Here is a 12,633-nt window from a genome sequence, read left to right on the forward strand (position 1 = left end):
AGTTCCTCAGGACCTTTGTCCCTGTGCCCTGTACCCTGAGGAGAGAGCAGCTTTGAACACCCCCACCAGGGATCCCCGAATCAGAAGCAGGTGACTCTGAAGTGTTCTGTTACTTGGAAAACAGGCAGCTGAGCACACACGTGCTGCCGGGACACTATGAGGAAGCCTAGGAGGGACGTTGTCACTGGGGATTGGCTGGGTCCGTCTCAGAACAGTAGGCGTGGCTAGCAGGGGCCCTGCCTCCCCTGTGCCTCTGGGCTCAAACCACACCACCCCAAAAGTTTTCTTTTAATTTTTTTTACTATTCAAATATAGTTGATTTACAGTGTTGTGTTAATTTCTGCTGCACAGCAAAGTGATTCAGTTATACATATAGAGAGAGACATTCCTTTTCATATTTATTATGGTTTATCACAGGATATTGACTATAGTTCCCTGAGCTGTACAGTAGGACCTTGTTTTCTTTATTATTGTTATTATTCAAGCAAAAGAATTTAAATCCTGAATTCTACCAATATATCACACATCCCTACCCCCCATACCGTGAACATGTTCTGCAGTACAAATCTAGTAAACATTTAATTTTTTTCAAACAATGTCACTTGAAGATATCTAAATTCAAAGAGACCAGTTTCTGAAACGTCTGGATCATCGCGCTGAAGCCTCATGCACGGGTCCTGAAGTCACGTGGTGCCCACAGAGCTGGCAAGGCCATTGGCCTGAGTGCCAGGAAATCTTACCTGCCTCCCCTCAGCCCCCTCGAGCTGTGGGGCCCTGGACAGGCCACCCAGCATCTACAGGGTCTATAAAACAGACCATGCAGCACTCCTGTCCCCTCGAGCTATGAGACCCTGGACAAGTCACCCAGTGTCCACGGGGTCTATAAATCAGACACCACGCAGCCCACACAGTGAGTGGGAGCCGGGGACAGGCTGCCTGGAGGCCAGACCAGCTCCAACACTGGACCCTGACCTCTCAATTTTATCTGCAAACTGGGGTGAGCTTTTCTTCTCTCCATGGGGCTTCTGGGGAGTTAGATGAGCCCCGTGCCCGGCTCACCGGAAGGACTCAATGATAGCGGTTTATTTATAAAGACAAAAATCAGAAAAGGACCACATGGTCGTCTCTTCTGGTTTCCCACCTTAAAGCCAGTTGCTAAGCCCTTGGACCCTGGATGGCCTCAGAATGAGCTTATGTTTTAAAGGTAAAGATTGAGATGCCCATGCATTCTGCGAGCCCTCCTGCCCAAAGTCACTGTCCCTTCATTTTGTTAAGTTCCCCCAAATAAATGTAAAGCTTCAATGAGAACGCTTAGTCTAAAATAGCTGCGTTCTTTCAAGTAGCAGCCCAGCAGACTGACCTTGCTCGGGTGCCAGGCTGCCCACAGCTTCACAAAATGTTTGAAGCGAACAGCATGTTTGGCTCAGCTGGGGAGGGGCTGGCTGGTAGGTGTCTTGATGTTTTTAGCACTTTTTCTGCGGACCCTTGAAGTGACAGCCTCAGGTGCTTGGACAGAATGTACAGGGACAGAAAGGAGGCGGGGCCTGGTCTCAGTGTCTCTTCAGTTGCATCCTTGATGTCCAAGGGCCCCAGGGCATCTCAGACCCCATCTCTGGGGCCCTGGAGGCTCCCTTCTGCAGCTATTAGGCTGTAATCCAGGAATCTTCTGGGTGAATGAGGTTGGGGTGAGCCTTGGCTCTGTGGCTTAGGTGGGTCTGATCCTCACCGAGTCTTTTTCTCCTGCCGGGGCTCCATCCTGGCCACCCACAGTCACCCACTCTGTGCCGGCTCCATGGGACCTACAGCCCGACACCCAGCAGACGTCCGTGTGGCTTGGGGTGACGTGTGGAGACAGCAGACCTGTGGGTTTGCAATACTGATGTGGATTCATTTCTTTAAGCCAGAAATGTTACTGTGACCCCCGCCTCCAGCCTGGCTGCACAGAACCCCGGGGCAGCAAGCCCTGTGTTGAAAGCCTGCCCAATGGACCAGCCCCTCACCTGGATGGGGGATGACATCCAAGGAGGGGCCACATGCTGTTCGGGTCACACAGGGACGTGGCCCGGGAATCTGCCCATTGCCTCCTTCCCAGCTGACAGCACTTCTCTCCTCCTGACCCCCCGTCCCTCCACAGTTAATGAGCCCTGTGCAGAGACACATTGGAAATCTGTCACGGTTTTGACAAGGGTGGGGTCCCATCGACTCTGGAGACTCTTGATGGTTTGGCCTCTCTCAGCCTCTCTGTATCCCAGCCTTTTGTGTGTCTCCAAAACCCAAGGGTCCCGGATCTCGCTCTGCACTCCAGGTCCCAATCTGAGCCCCCTCTTGCGTCTCTTCTGTGAGTCAGGGCTCCCCACCTGCTGACGGCAGCTTGTCCTGCTCTGCACCCAGACCGTCCTGCACTGGCCATCTGGGTCAAGCGCATCACTTCTCCAGTTTCCCCAGTGGCGGCAGGAACACATGAACAGCCTTCATCTCACCCACCCCGCCCATCAGTGTCCTGGGGCTACCGAGTGGAAGAACCGCAGGCCGGGAGGCTCCAAGCAGTTGAGGTTCATCCTGCCTCCGTCTGGGGCTGTCACAGGGCTGGCTTTGGGCGCTCTGCAGGGGTCTGTCCGTGCCTCTCTCCCAGCTCCTGGGGGCTCCAGTGCTGCAGCTGCACCCTGTCCCCACCTCCAGTCTTCCCTCTGTCCCTGCGTGTCTGTTTCTCTCTGCATAAGGACGCCAGCCGCATAAGGACACCAGTCATTGGATGAGGGGCACGCACCCTAGTCCACCAGGGCCGCTGGGTAGCTGGTTCCATCTGCAAAGACCCTGCTGTGATTTACAGTCACACTGGAAGGTTCCAGGAGGGCGAGGATGTGCAGGTCGGGGGACCCAGTACATCCTGTAATCATGGGTTCCAGCAGAGGGGGTGCTCAAGCCCCACAGCATCCAGGGAATCAGCATGTGGTCTCTGCGGGGCCAGCTTCCCGGGCGCCCAGAGCCTGCTCTCAGCCCTGCCTCATCTCCGCCCCTTCCTCCTCAGGCCTTACTGAAGATGGACTGCCAGGGCCTGGTGGTCAGACTCATCCAAGACTTCGTGCTCCTGACCACGGCGGTCGAGGTGGCACAGCGCTGGCGGGAGCTGGCCGAGAAGCTCGCCAAGGTGTCCAAGCAGCAGATGGACGCATACGAGTCTCCCCACCGGGACAGGAACGGGGTGGTGGACAGTGAGGTGAGCCCAGCTGCCCTTCCCTCCACCTGTCAAATGCAGTGGTGACAGCATCTACATTAGAGCCTTTTTAGGAGGACAGATGCTGAAGTGTGAAAGCAAGTGCTCAGTGCAGAGGAGGCTCGCGAGAGGGAGCACATCCGTCCTTCTCGGGGTCTTTAGTTGGGAGCCAGGCCCTGGGTGGTGGCGAGGCTGCTCTGCGGTCAGGCAGGACATTGGAACAGCATCCTTGGAACTGCCGGTCCCTCACTGATCCTGATCTTAAATTACCTTCGGCCCAATTGGAGGACGCAGGACGATGGGGCTCTGCCCTGCACAGGGTTGGGTGGACAGCTCCTGGTGTGCTGTCGGCTTCAGCCAAGGCTGGCTGGGTCCCTACTCAGAGCGTCTGTTTTCTCACTTGTTTTGTGGAGGTCACTTTAAGCTTCTGGAAAGACAGAAAGGCTCTTGAGACCTAGGAAGCAGGAAGTCCCCAGGGTAAGGGCATCCTTTATTGACATGGCGAGTTTCTAAATAAATGGAAAGTGCTATGGGGGTTGGAAGGAAAGAGGCCCCTTCTGTTGGCTCGGCCACTACGTGGTACTGATAGCTTACAGTGAACGGTGTTGGATTCATGATCTCTGAAGAAGATTTAGCTTCGGGACCAGGGACCAGGCTTGATCACTCAGGTGCTTTTGTATAGCAGAGTTTTATTAAAGTATGAAAAGGACAAAAAAATCTTCTGACATAGACTTCAGAAGGGGGACAAAGAGTGCCCCCCACTCACTAGTCTTATCAAGGCCATATATACTTTTACCAGACCCACTCTGAAATTAAGATGAGAGCAATAAGCATCTTAAGATAACAAGATTAGTCAGAGGGTTCTTGTTAGGAAGAAATATGAACTTGAGCAAGATACTTTGTTCTATTGACTAAGACAAAGCAAAGTAGGAAAAAAAAGTTTGTCCTTTTCTCCTTGAGAGCCCCAGACCCCTCTGTCTTTCTCAGGGACCCTTGACTTCTTATCAACCTACCTGGTAATTGACTCTCAGCACTGCCCACCTGCTCTCACGCAAAGTGCCTTTTCCCCTCTGAAATGTGCTAGCCCAGGACGGGGTCGACTCTGCTTTGGGGTTCATGATGCTGGTACTAGGAGAGGTAACTCAGACCAGCTCTCTCACCATCCCCTAATCTTTGCTCTCTCTTTTGGTTTTGGACGACTGCACCATCCAGGCCATGTGGAAGCCCGCCTACGACTTTCTCCTCACCTGGAGCCACCAGATCGGGGACAGCTACCGGGACGTCATCCAGGAACTGCACATCGGCCTGGACAAGATGAAGAACCCCATCACCAAGCGCTGGAAGCACCTCACGGGGACCCTGATCCTGGTAAACTCCCTGGACATCCTGCGAGCCTCTGCCTTCAGTCCCGTGGACCATGATGACTTCGTGATTTGAACAGGTCCCCCACCTCCTGCTGCTCTGGGGCGCGGACCCTCTGTCTGCCCCAGATGCCCGGGCGGGCACGTGGCACTGGGGAGGGAGGAAGGGTCAGCTGCTCAGACAGACCCAGGGGCCCTCCCAGCTGGACCCTCACCCAGGACCAAGCACACGTATGATGTTCCACCTGCCTTCTCCGTCATGGGGGAGGCCCGAAGGGAATTTCTACTGCAGGTAGTTGCCAATCAAATAGCTTTCTATTTGTTAAGTATAAATTTAAATTTAAAATCAGTTTTGTTTTTTTTTTTTAAAGTATGGGGGTAGGGCGTACCAGAAAGGTGGTTATCTAATTTTTTACTGGACCCTAAATTAAAAGAAAAAAACACTTCTTAGGGTCAGATACTGTTGAGGTTTTTATGTTCTATAAAGACCTTTTTAAATTATGTGACAGATGTATATATGTATTTAAGGGTTGTGGGAGTGTTTCTGGTTGTCGGACACACTTTGCATTTCACCACTGAGCACGGGAAGACACTTGTCAGGCGCTGGACCCTTTTGGCTGTGTGTGAAAAAGAAATCAAATAGGAAACGTGGTGTCTCAGTAAACGAGTCCAGTCGGTGCCTGCCCGTTCTTTCTGAGGCTGTCCTGGTCCTACGCTTCCCTCCTGTTTTTATTACCTTCCGACCCTGGCCTCGTGTTGCAGGAAGGATCGGCCACGAAACAGGTGAAGCCTTTCTGAGCCCTTGCCTGTGTGCCCTTCGCCACCTGGAGCCAAGTGGTCCCTGCAGCTCTGAGAGGCCGCGCCCAGCTTCTCCTGGGGGCAGGGAAGGCTCGCTGCAGAGCTTACAGCCTCTCTTCTGGGCACAGAGAACACATCACCACAAGCACACCCTATGCTGGTGTCCAGAGACGCCTGCTGGCGTTTGCCAAACTCCACTTCACCTGAAATGGAGCCCTTCTCCCCTCCTAGTCTGTCCGTCTCGCCTCTCCTTGGAAATAAAGAGCATAGGGAAATCTTTAAAGACAAAAAGCAGCATGAAGATTATCTGAGCAGGATGACCATTGTCTGAAAATGTTCTAACAGAGCCTGACTCTTGGCTGACGGTTGCCTTGATGACTTGATGGCTGGAGATCACCTTGCTGGGCTGAATTCTGCAGTCACGTGGTTGCATTGTCTCAGAAGAAAGTGAGGGATGGGCGTGAAGAAACATCTGGAGGATCAATAGAGTCGATGCCCAGGAAGGTGCTGGGCCACACGCCGTGCTTACATGAGCGATGCACCATCTGGGATTCCGGAATCTCATTCTCTAAATCTGCTTGCTGGAAGCGCGTTAATTACTTAGTATAATCCATGTAAATCCCTTATTGGGCTAAAACATTCTTCTACAGCTATTGATTCCGATTCGGAAGACCCACAGCTAGAAAACAACAACAAAAAACACTACAGATTTTATGCTGCAAAGACCGAGACACCCCACGATTCCCCTCCCCATCATCCCTCGAAATCATCTCACATTCTGCGCGCCACTCTCCGCCTTCAGTCTTCCCAGAGAGCCTCTCTCACTTTTCCCCAAAGAAGAAACAAAACCAGTTGCACCTTAAATGCGGAGATTTTTTTCCTCAGGGGCTTTAAATAGTTTCCTATGCAACGTGTCTTGTAGCACAAATTCAATTGTACAAAAGTTGCAGTAAATTTTCTTTGGATATTTTAACCTAACTGTGTGTGTGTGTGTTTCTGTACTCAACCAGACTTTAAATAAAGCACAAAACCTAGTGTATCTATGCACAGAACAATGTCCCATTTCCCCACTCTGCCCCCCGATCATGGTCAAGGTGACATGACGTAGATGACAGGGTGGCATTTGGGTTAGTGAGGATCTTGTTTTCTTGCTGCTGATTTAATTGCTCTTGGAATATAGGCATCTCAGCCATTGCTGACTAATAGGAATCAGTGTGGCCCAGAGTACCGAAAAGTGCAGGTGGCTTGCCTTTTTCTCAGTCTTTTGCACCTGGAATTGGCCAATCCCACACCCACCGTACACAGCTGAGCGTGGACATCAGGTTAGAGCAAGACAGACTCCCAGAGGCCCTGCCCTCACCTCACTCCCGCAATACCACGTAGCTCAAGGAGAGAACGGAATGGGGTGGGGGCAACCGATGGGGCCCAGCCCCACCTGGAGGTGGTGGGGAGGATGGGGAGAAGGCCAGCCTCCTTTAGAAGTGACTTGAGTCCAAGGTCAAGGCGTAAGCAGGCAGCAGCCAGGCCAGACCAGGGGAACGGTGTCTGCAGCGTTGAGGGGGCACAGGGACCACCGGAGGCTGACCCCTCCCCAGGCCTGGGGTGTGCTGAACAAGCGAGAGCCTCTGAGCGCACCTCTGCCTTCCTCATCATCCCTCAGCATTTGCCAAGTCCAGCCCCACCAACCAGAACCAGCCAGATGAGAAAGGGCTCAGCGAGGCCCCCTGACTTACACAAGCTAGCAGCAGAGGCAGCGATTTTAGCCCAGAGCTGCTGTCACAAAGTGCCATCTTCTCAGATCTGAAGGCCAGAAGCCTGAGATCAGGGTGTCCCATGGCCATCCCCCTGTGCCTGTCCACACCTCTCTTTAAGGACCCCAGTTATGGGAGAGGGCCCACCCAAATCAAGTGTGACCTCATCTTAACTTGATCTTGTGTGTGTGTGTGTGTGTGTGTGTGTGTGTGTGTGTGTGTGTGTGTGTTAGTTGCTTAGTAGTGTCCAATTCTTTGTGACCCTATGGACTGTAGCCCACCAGGCTCCTCTGACCATGGGATTCTCCAGGCAAGCATACTGGAGTGGGTAACCATTCCCTTCTCCGGGGTGACTTCCCGACTCAGGTAACAAACCCAAGTCTCCGGCATTGCAGGCAGATTCTTTACCATCTGAGCCACTGATCTTCTTTAATGACCTTATTTCCAAGCAAGGTCACATTCACGGGCTATGGGATGGGACTTCCAGCAGATCTTGAGAAACAGAGCTCAACTCGCAGCCCAGCCCCCTATACCCAGGCCTTGGCGGTGGTCTGCTTAGGAGGATGGGGAAGAAATCCAGCTGGATCTGTCTCCAGGGTCTCTGCCTGGTTTAAGCAAAAGCCAGAGGGGCGGCAGGAGGTGAATCTTTACAATGGGAAGCTACTCTGGACAGGATCAGCTCGGTTCACCCAAACCCACTTCCTTCCTGAGCAAACAGCTCAAGTATTTCCCAGTTCAGTTCAGTCGCTCAGCCGTGTCTGACTCATCTCGTGTTTCCCAGCCTCCCTTCAAGTAAAGTGTGGCCAAGTGACTCCACCCACAGGTGGCATCAGCCTGGCCTGTCGAAACTTCTGAGCACCCCTTCTGCTCTCTCAATGGAGCAGAAAGAACTCCAGGGACCTAAATGAGGACACAGGTCCTCAAATGACCCCTTCAAACCAGAGTTTACCACCTGGCCCCTGAGGCTGTGGGGCTCATCGTTAGGGCAGCTGGCGTTCTAGGTTCTGTATTCTCAGATTACTACTGTTAATGGAAAAGCTGGAGGGGCGAGGGGTTTGCTCTTAAAAGGAAAAATCCTTGTCACACCTGGATGATGTCTGGTAAGTGAAAGTCATTTCCCTGGTGGCTCACCTGGTAAAGAATCTGCCTGCAATGCAGGAGACCTGGGTTTGATTCCTGAGTCGGGAAGATCTGCTGGACAAGGGAACGGCTACCCACTCCAGTATTCTGGCCTGGAGAATCCCATGGACTGTATACTCCACAAGGTCGCAAATGAGAACTTAGTCCTGTTCTTTCTTTGAGCACTATTAGTCTGAATATAGGACACGACTGAGCAAATTCACTTTCACTTTTCACTTTCATGCATTGGAGAAGGAAATGGCAACCCACTCCAGTGTTCTTGCCTGGAGAATCTCAGGGACGGGAGCCTGGTGGCCTGCCATCTGTGGGGTCACACAGAGTCGGACACGACTGAAGCGACTTCGCAGCAGCAGCAACAGTCTGAATATGAATGGCTTAGTCCTGTTTTTACTGAATATTCTCTAAGCTGGTCCAAGATGCTCAGATAAAATTTCTAGTCCTTGACGATGTTAATTTTGACATTGAGAATGGTAATAGTTGGCATGGAAGTTATGGTATTTGTAGTTGTCTTTGAGGACCTAGGGACTTCCCTGGTGGCTCAGACAGTATAGAATCTGCTCACAGTGAGCGAGACCCAGGTGGGGAAGAGCCCCTGGAAAAGGGAATGGCAACCCACTCCAGTATTCTTGCCTGGAGAATCCCCCTGGACAGAGGAGCCTGGTGGGCCACAGTCCATGGGGTCGCAAGGAGTTGGACACAACTGAGCAACTAACACTTCGAGGACGTAACACCCAGGAGAAAGACTACATCGCAAACAGCTGTGCTCCGATTTCCCAAGAAGAGGGCAATTTTGTCCGTGGTCCATTCCTGTCTCGGTCTCTCTGACTGCCGTGCAGTCATAACAAACGAGGCATGCGCCAAACTGTTTACTTCGTGGTCACAGAGCCCCCACCCCTCCGGGTAGTTTCAGGTCACCTGTCCACAGCCACCAAGACTAGTTTTAGTCCCGAGACCCTCCCCTCCGTCAGTCAGCAGGTCTCTGCAGCTGCTAGTAGGTCCCCCAACCATTCCTACTGCTGTGCTCTGCACTGCCATGAGGTGGACCAAGAACGAATTCGAGAAAGGAGAAGGCAGCCTGTTGGGGGATGTCCGAGTATGGTTGTGTATGGGCGGCTCTGAGAAGGGACCCCAAGCTGGAGGGGAAATCCTGAGAAGATTCTGGAAGGGCAGGGGAAAGGGGTTACTAAGAGACACTGCCTGGGGTGTAACCTCTGTCCCCGTGGAGCCCACATGCTAGTGGGGAAAGGGCCAATAACCGTGATCAATGCTCATTTGAGGTCAGATGGAGGGAAGGGCTGTGAGGGGAACTAGGGAAACTGTGACCTTAGGGGAAGGGGTGAGTGTAGACCGGACAGCCTGGAAGGCCTCCGACGAGGCACAGTCTGGGGAGTAGTGAGGGCTTCAGTGGGGCTTCCCTGATGATTCAGCGGGTAAAGAGTCTGCCTGCAAAGCAGGAGACACGGGAAACTTGAGTCTGATCCCCGGGTCGGGAAGATCCCCCGGAGGAGGAAATGGCAACCCACTCGAATATTCTTGCCTGGAGAACCCCATGGATGTAAGAGCCTGCGTCCGTAGGGTTGCAGAGCCAGACACGACTGAGCGACTATGCATGCATGCACAGGTTCAGAGAGGCTGGGGTGTATGCTGCTCTACAAAGGGCAGAGAGAGCAGGGCGGGAAGGTGGGGTCAGGGAGGAGCAGCCTGGAAGCCAGGCTAGGCTCAGAGGGAGGGGAAGGCTTTGGGGACTGGAGTGAGCGGTGACAGACCCGGACAGGAGGTGTTGGTGTGATTAGCCGAGGAGAAGCAGGAGTCCCAAAGGCCCTGCACTGACCTGGATGTCAGGGGCAGAAGGGTGTGGGTGACAGACGGGGAAGATGGACTCAGTGTGGCTTTTGATTGGACAGCAGCAGTGAGACCAAGAGGGGCTAGTGGCCTCTGAGAACACAGCGGGTCACGACGGGTCCCAACCATCGATGAACAGCTTTACCGGAAAGTGGGGAGGGGATGGTCCAGGAGGAAAGCTACAGGCAGTGGGCATGGATGCTGGGGAGAGCAGTGAGTTCTTTCTGTTTGGAAGCAACAGAAAGAAGGAAGATATCACTGAAAATTTTAGATTCCCCCCCCCCCAAAAAAAAAAAAAAAGCAGTGCGAAGCTGGTGCAAGCGGTGTGGAAACCTGGAAGGACATCCTCCAGGTCCTTGGGTGGGCTTCCCCCCACTCCCATGACCATTGCATTGACCACTGAGGTTTCTGGGTCACCCCCCCACCCTGCCATTTCTCCTCCAGTCTACGGGGCTCCACCTTGATCCTGGCCACGTCGCCTTTCCCTATTCCTGCAACCCCAGCCCTGCCTCCTCAGCGCTTCGCCCACGTGGCCACCAGCATGGTCCGTGTGGACTAGAAACACGTGCCCCTGCCTACTTACCCCTGAACTTGCGTGGCCCCCCATGTTGTGAGCAGATGAACAGAGGCCTCCCAAATACACAGACCCTCTATGGCCCTGATAAGCTTCCACCTGTCCCCAAGAGATGAGAGGAACAGGGACGCTGCTCAGAGGGCTTTCACAAAAGCCAGATTTACAGAAAGCAAACACCTTTCTGGTCCTGAGATGAAGCCCTCCATTCCTTTTCAATGTTAAGTAAAGAGTTGTTTTGGTAACTGATAGACCTAGTAAATCATCGTAGCTGTCTTAATGTCTTTCTTGGCAAAGTACAATGTTGGCTGATGACAAAAGTGAAAGGGAAAGTGAAGTCGCTCAGTCGTGTCCGACTCTTTGTGGCCCTATGGACTGTAGCTCACCAGGATCCTCCGTCCATGGGATTTTCCAGGCAAGAATACTGGAGTAGGTTGCCATTTCCTTCTCCAGGGGATCTTTCCGACCCAGGGATTGAACCCAGGTCTCCCACATTGTAGGCGGATGCTTTACCATCTGAACCATCAGGGGCAAACCCCCACACATCTCTCATGACTCAGATCGTTGGACAAATCAGGGACAAACAAGGTGAATGGTTTCCGCGGCTCTCTGCTCTCGTGGCTGTTTCTACCTAGACCACCCTCCTCACTGTGCTTTGGCTTTATCATACTTTCCAGGTGGTCAGCTTGTCCTCCTCTTGAGGACACTCTTGCTCTACATGGAACCCAGAAAACGCAAACCCGCATGCCAGCCCTCCAGCCTTACCACAATAAACCCCGAATCTGTTAGAGCTTCGCATTTGCTTGTTGTGCCCAGACTGTAAACTGGACAACCAAGATGCTCCCACACCCAGGTCACACTCAAGCAACTCACACTCCATACATTCTTGGATGAATGCCCTTTGAATGAACAACTTCCAGTGACCACTGCCGACCGATTCCCCTGGGAGAATGAAGGCCAGGCACCAGTGTCTGAGTAGCCTTGCGTGCAATTGTACTGATTTTAAACATCAAACAAATAGAAGATTGTGGCAAGTCCACTTTTGGATTTCTTTCTAGAAAGTTCTATCTCTACTTGCTTGAGTTCACTGGTCTTCTCACATTCAGTTCAGTTCAGTTCAGTCACTCAGTCGTGTCCGACTCTTTGCGACCCCATAAATCGCAGCACGCCAGGCCTCCCTGTCCATCACCATCTCCCGGAGTTCACTCAGACTCACATCCATCGAGTCCGTGATGCCATCCAGCCATCTCATCCTCTGTCGTCCCCTTCTCCTCCTGCCCCCAATCCCTCCCAGCATCACAGTCTTTTCCAATGAGTCAACTCTTCTCATGAGGTGGCCAAAGTACTGGAGCTTCAGCTGTAGCATCATTCCTTCCAAAGAAATCCCAGGGCTGATCTCCTTCAGAATGGACTGGTTGGATCTCCTTGCAGTCCAAGGGACTCTCAAGAGTCTTCTCCAACACCACAGTTCAAAAGCATCAATTCTTCGTTGCTCAGCTTTCTTCACAGTCCAACTCTCACATCCACACATGACCGCTGGAAAAAACATAGCCTTGACTAGACGGACCTTTGTTGGCAAAGTAATGTCTCTGCTTTTCAATATGCTATCTAGGTTGGTCATAGCTTTTCTTCCAAGGAGTAAGCATCTTTTAATTTCATGGCTGCAATCACCATCTGCAGTGATTTTGGAGCCCCCAAAAGTAAAGTCTGACACTGTTTCCACTGTTCCCCCATCTATTTCCCATGAAGTGATGGGACCAGTTGCCATGATCTTCGATTTCTGAATGTTGAGCTTTAAGTCAACTTTTTCACTTTCCTCTTTCACTTTCATCAAGAGGCTTTTTAGTTCCTCTTCACTTTCTGCCATAAGGGTGGTGTCATCTGCATATCTGAGGTTATTAATATTTCTCCCGGCAATCAATCTTGATTCCAGCTTGTACTTATTCCAGTCCAGCA

The 12,633-nt window shown here is 52.2% G+C and overlaps 1 protein-coding gene across 2 annotated transcripts in view; it reads left to right on the forward strand.

The window, feature by feature from the left end:
* Positions 1-6,280, forward strand: part of SH3BP4 (SH3 domain binding protein 4) — a 99,412-nt gene extending 93,132 nt beyond the window's left edge. For both annotated transcript variants that reach the window (XM_052636983.1, XM_052636984.1), the window contains 2 exons: positions 3,029-3,217; positions 4,427-6,280. In XM_052636983.1, the coding sequence (XP_052492943.1) occupies positions 3,029-3,217; positions 4,427-4,651 (414 nt within the window). In that variant the 3' untranslated portion in view covers positions 4,652-6,280. The remainder of the gene's footprint in view (positions 1-3,028; positions 3,218-4,426) is intronic.
* The last annotated feature ends 6,353 nt before the right edge of the window (positions 6,281-12,633 follow it).

The sequence above is a fragment of the Budorcas taxicolor genome, chromosome 3 (assembly GCF_023091745.1).
Source record: "Budorcas taxicolor isolate Tak-1 chromosome 3, Takin1.1, whole genome shotgun sequence".
Lineage (NCBI taxonomy): Eukaryota > Metazoa > Chordata > Mammalia > Artiodactyla > Bovidae > Budorcas > Budorcas taxicolor.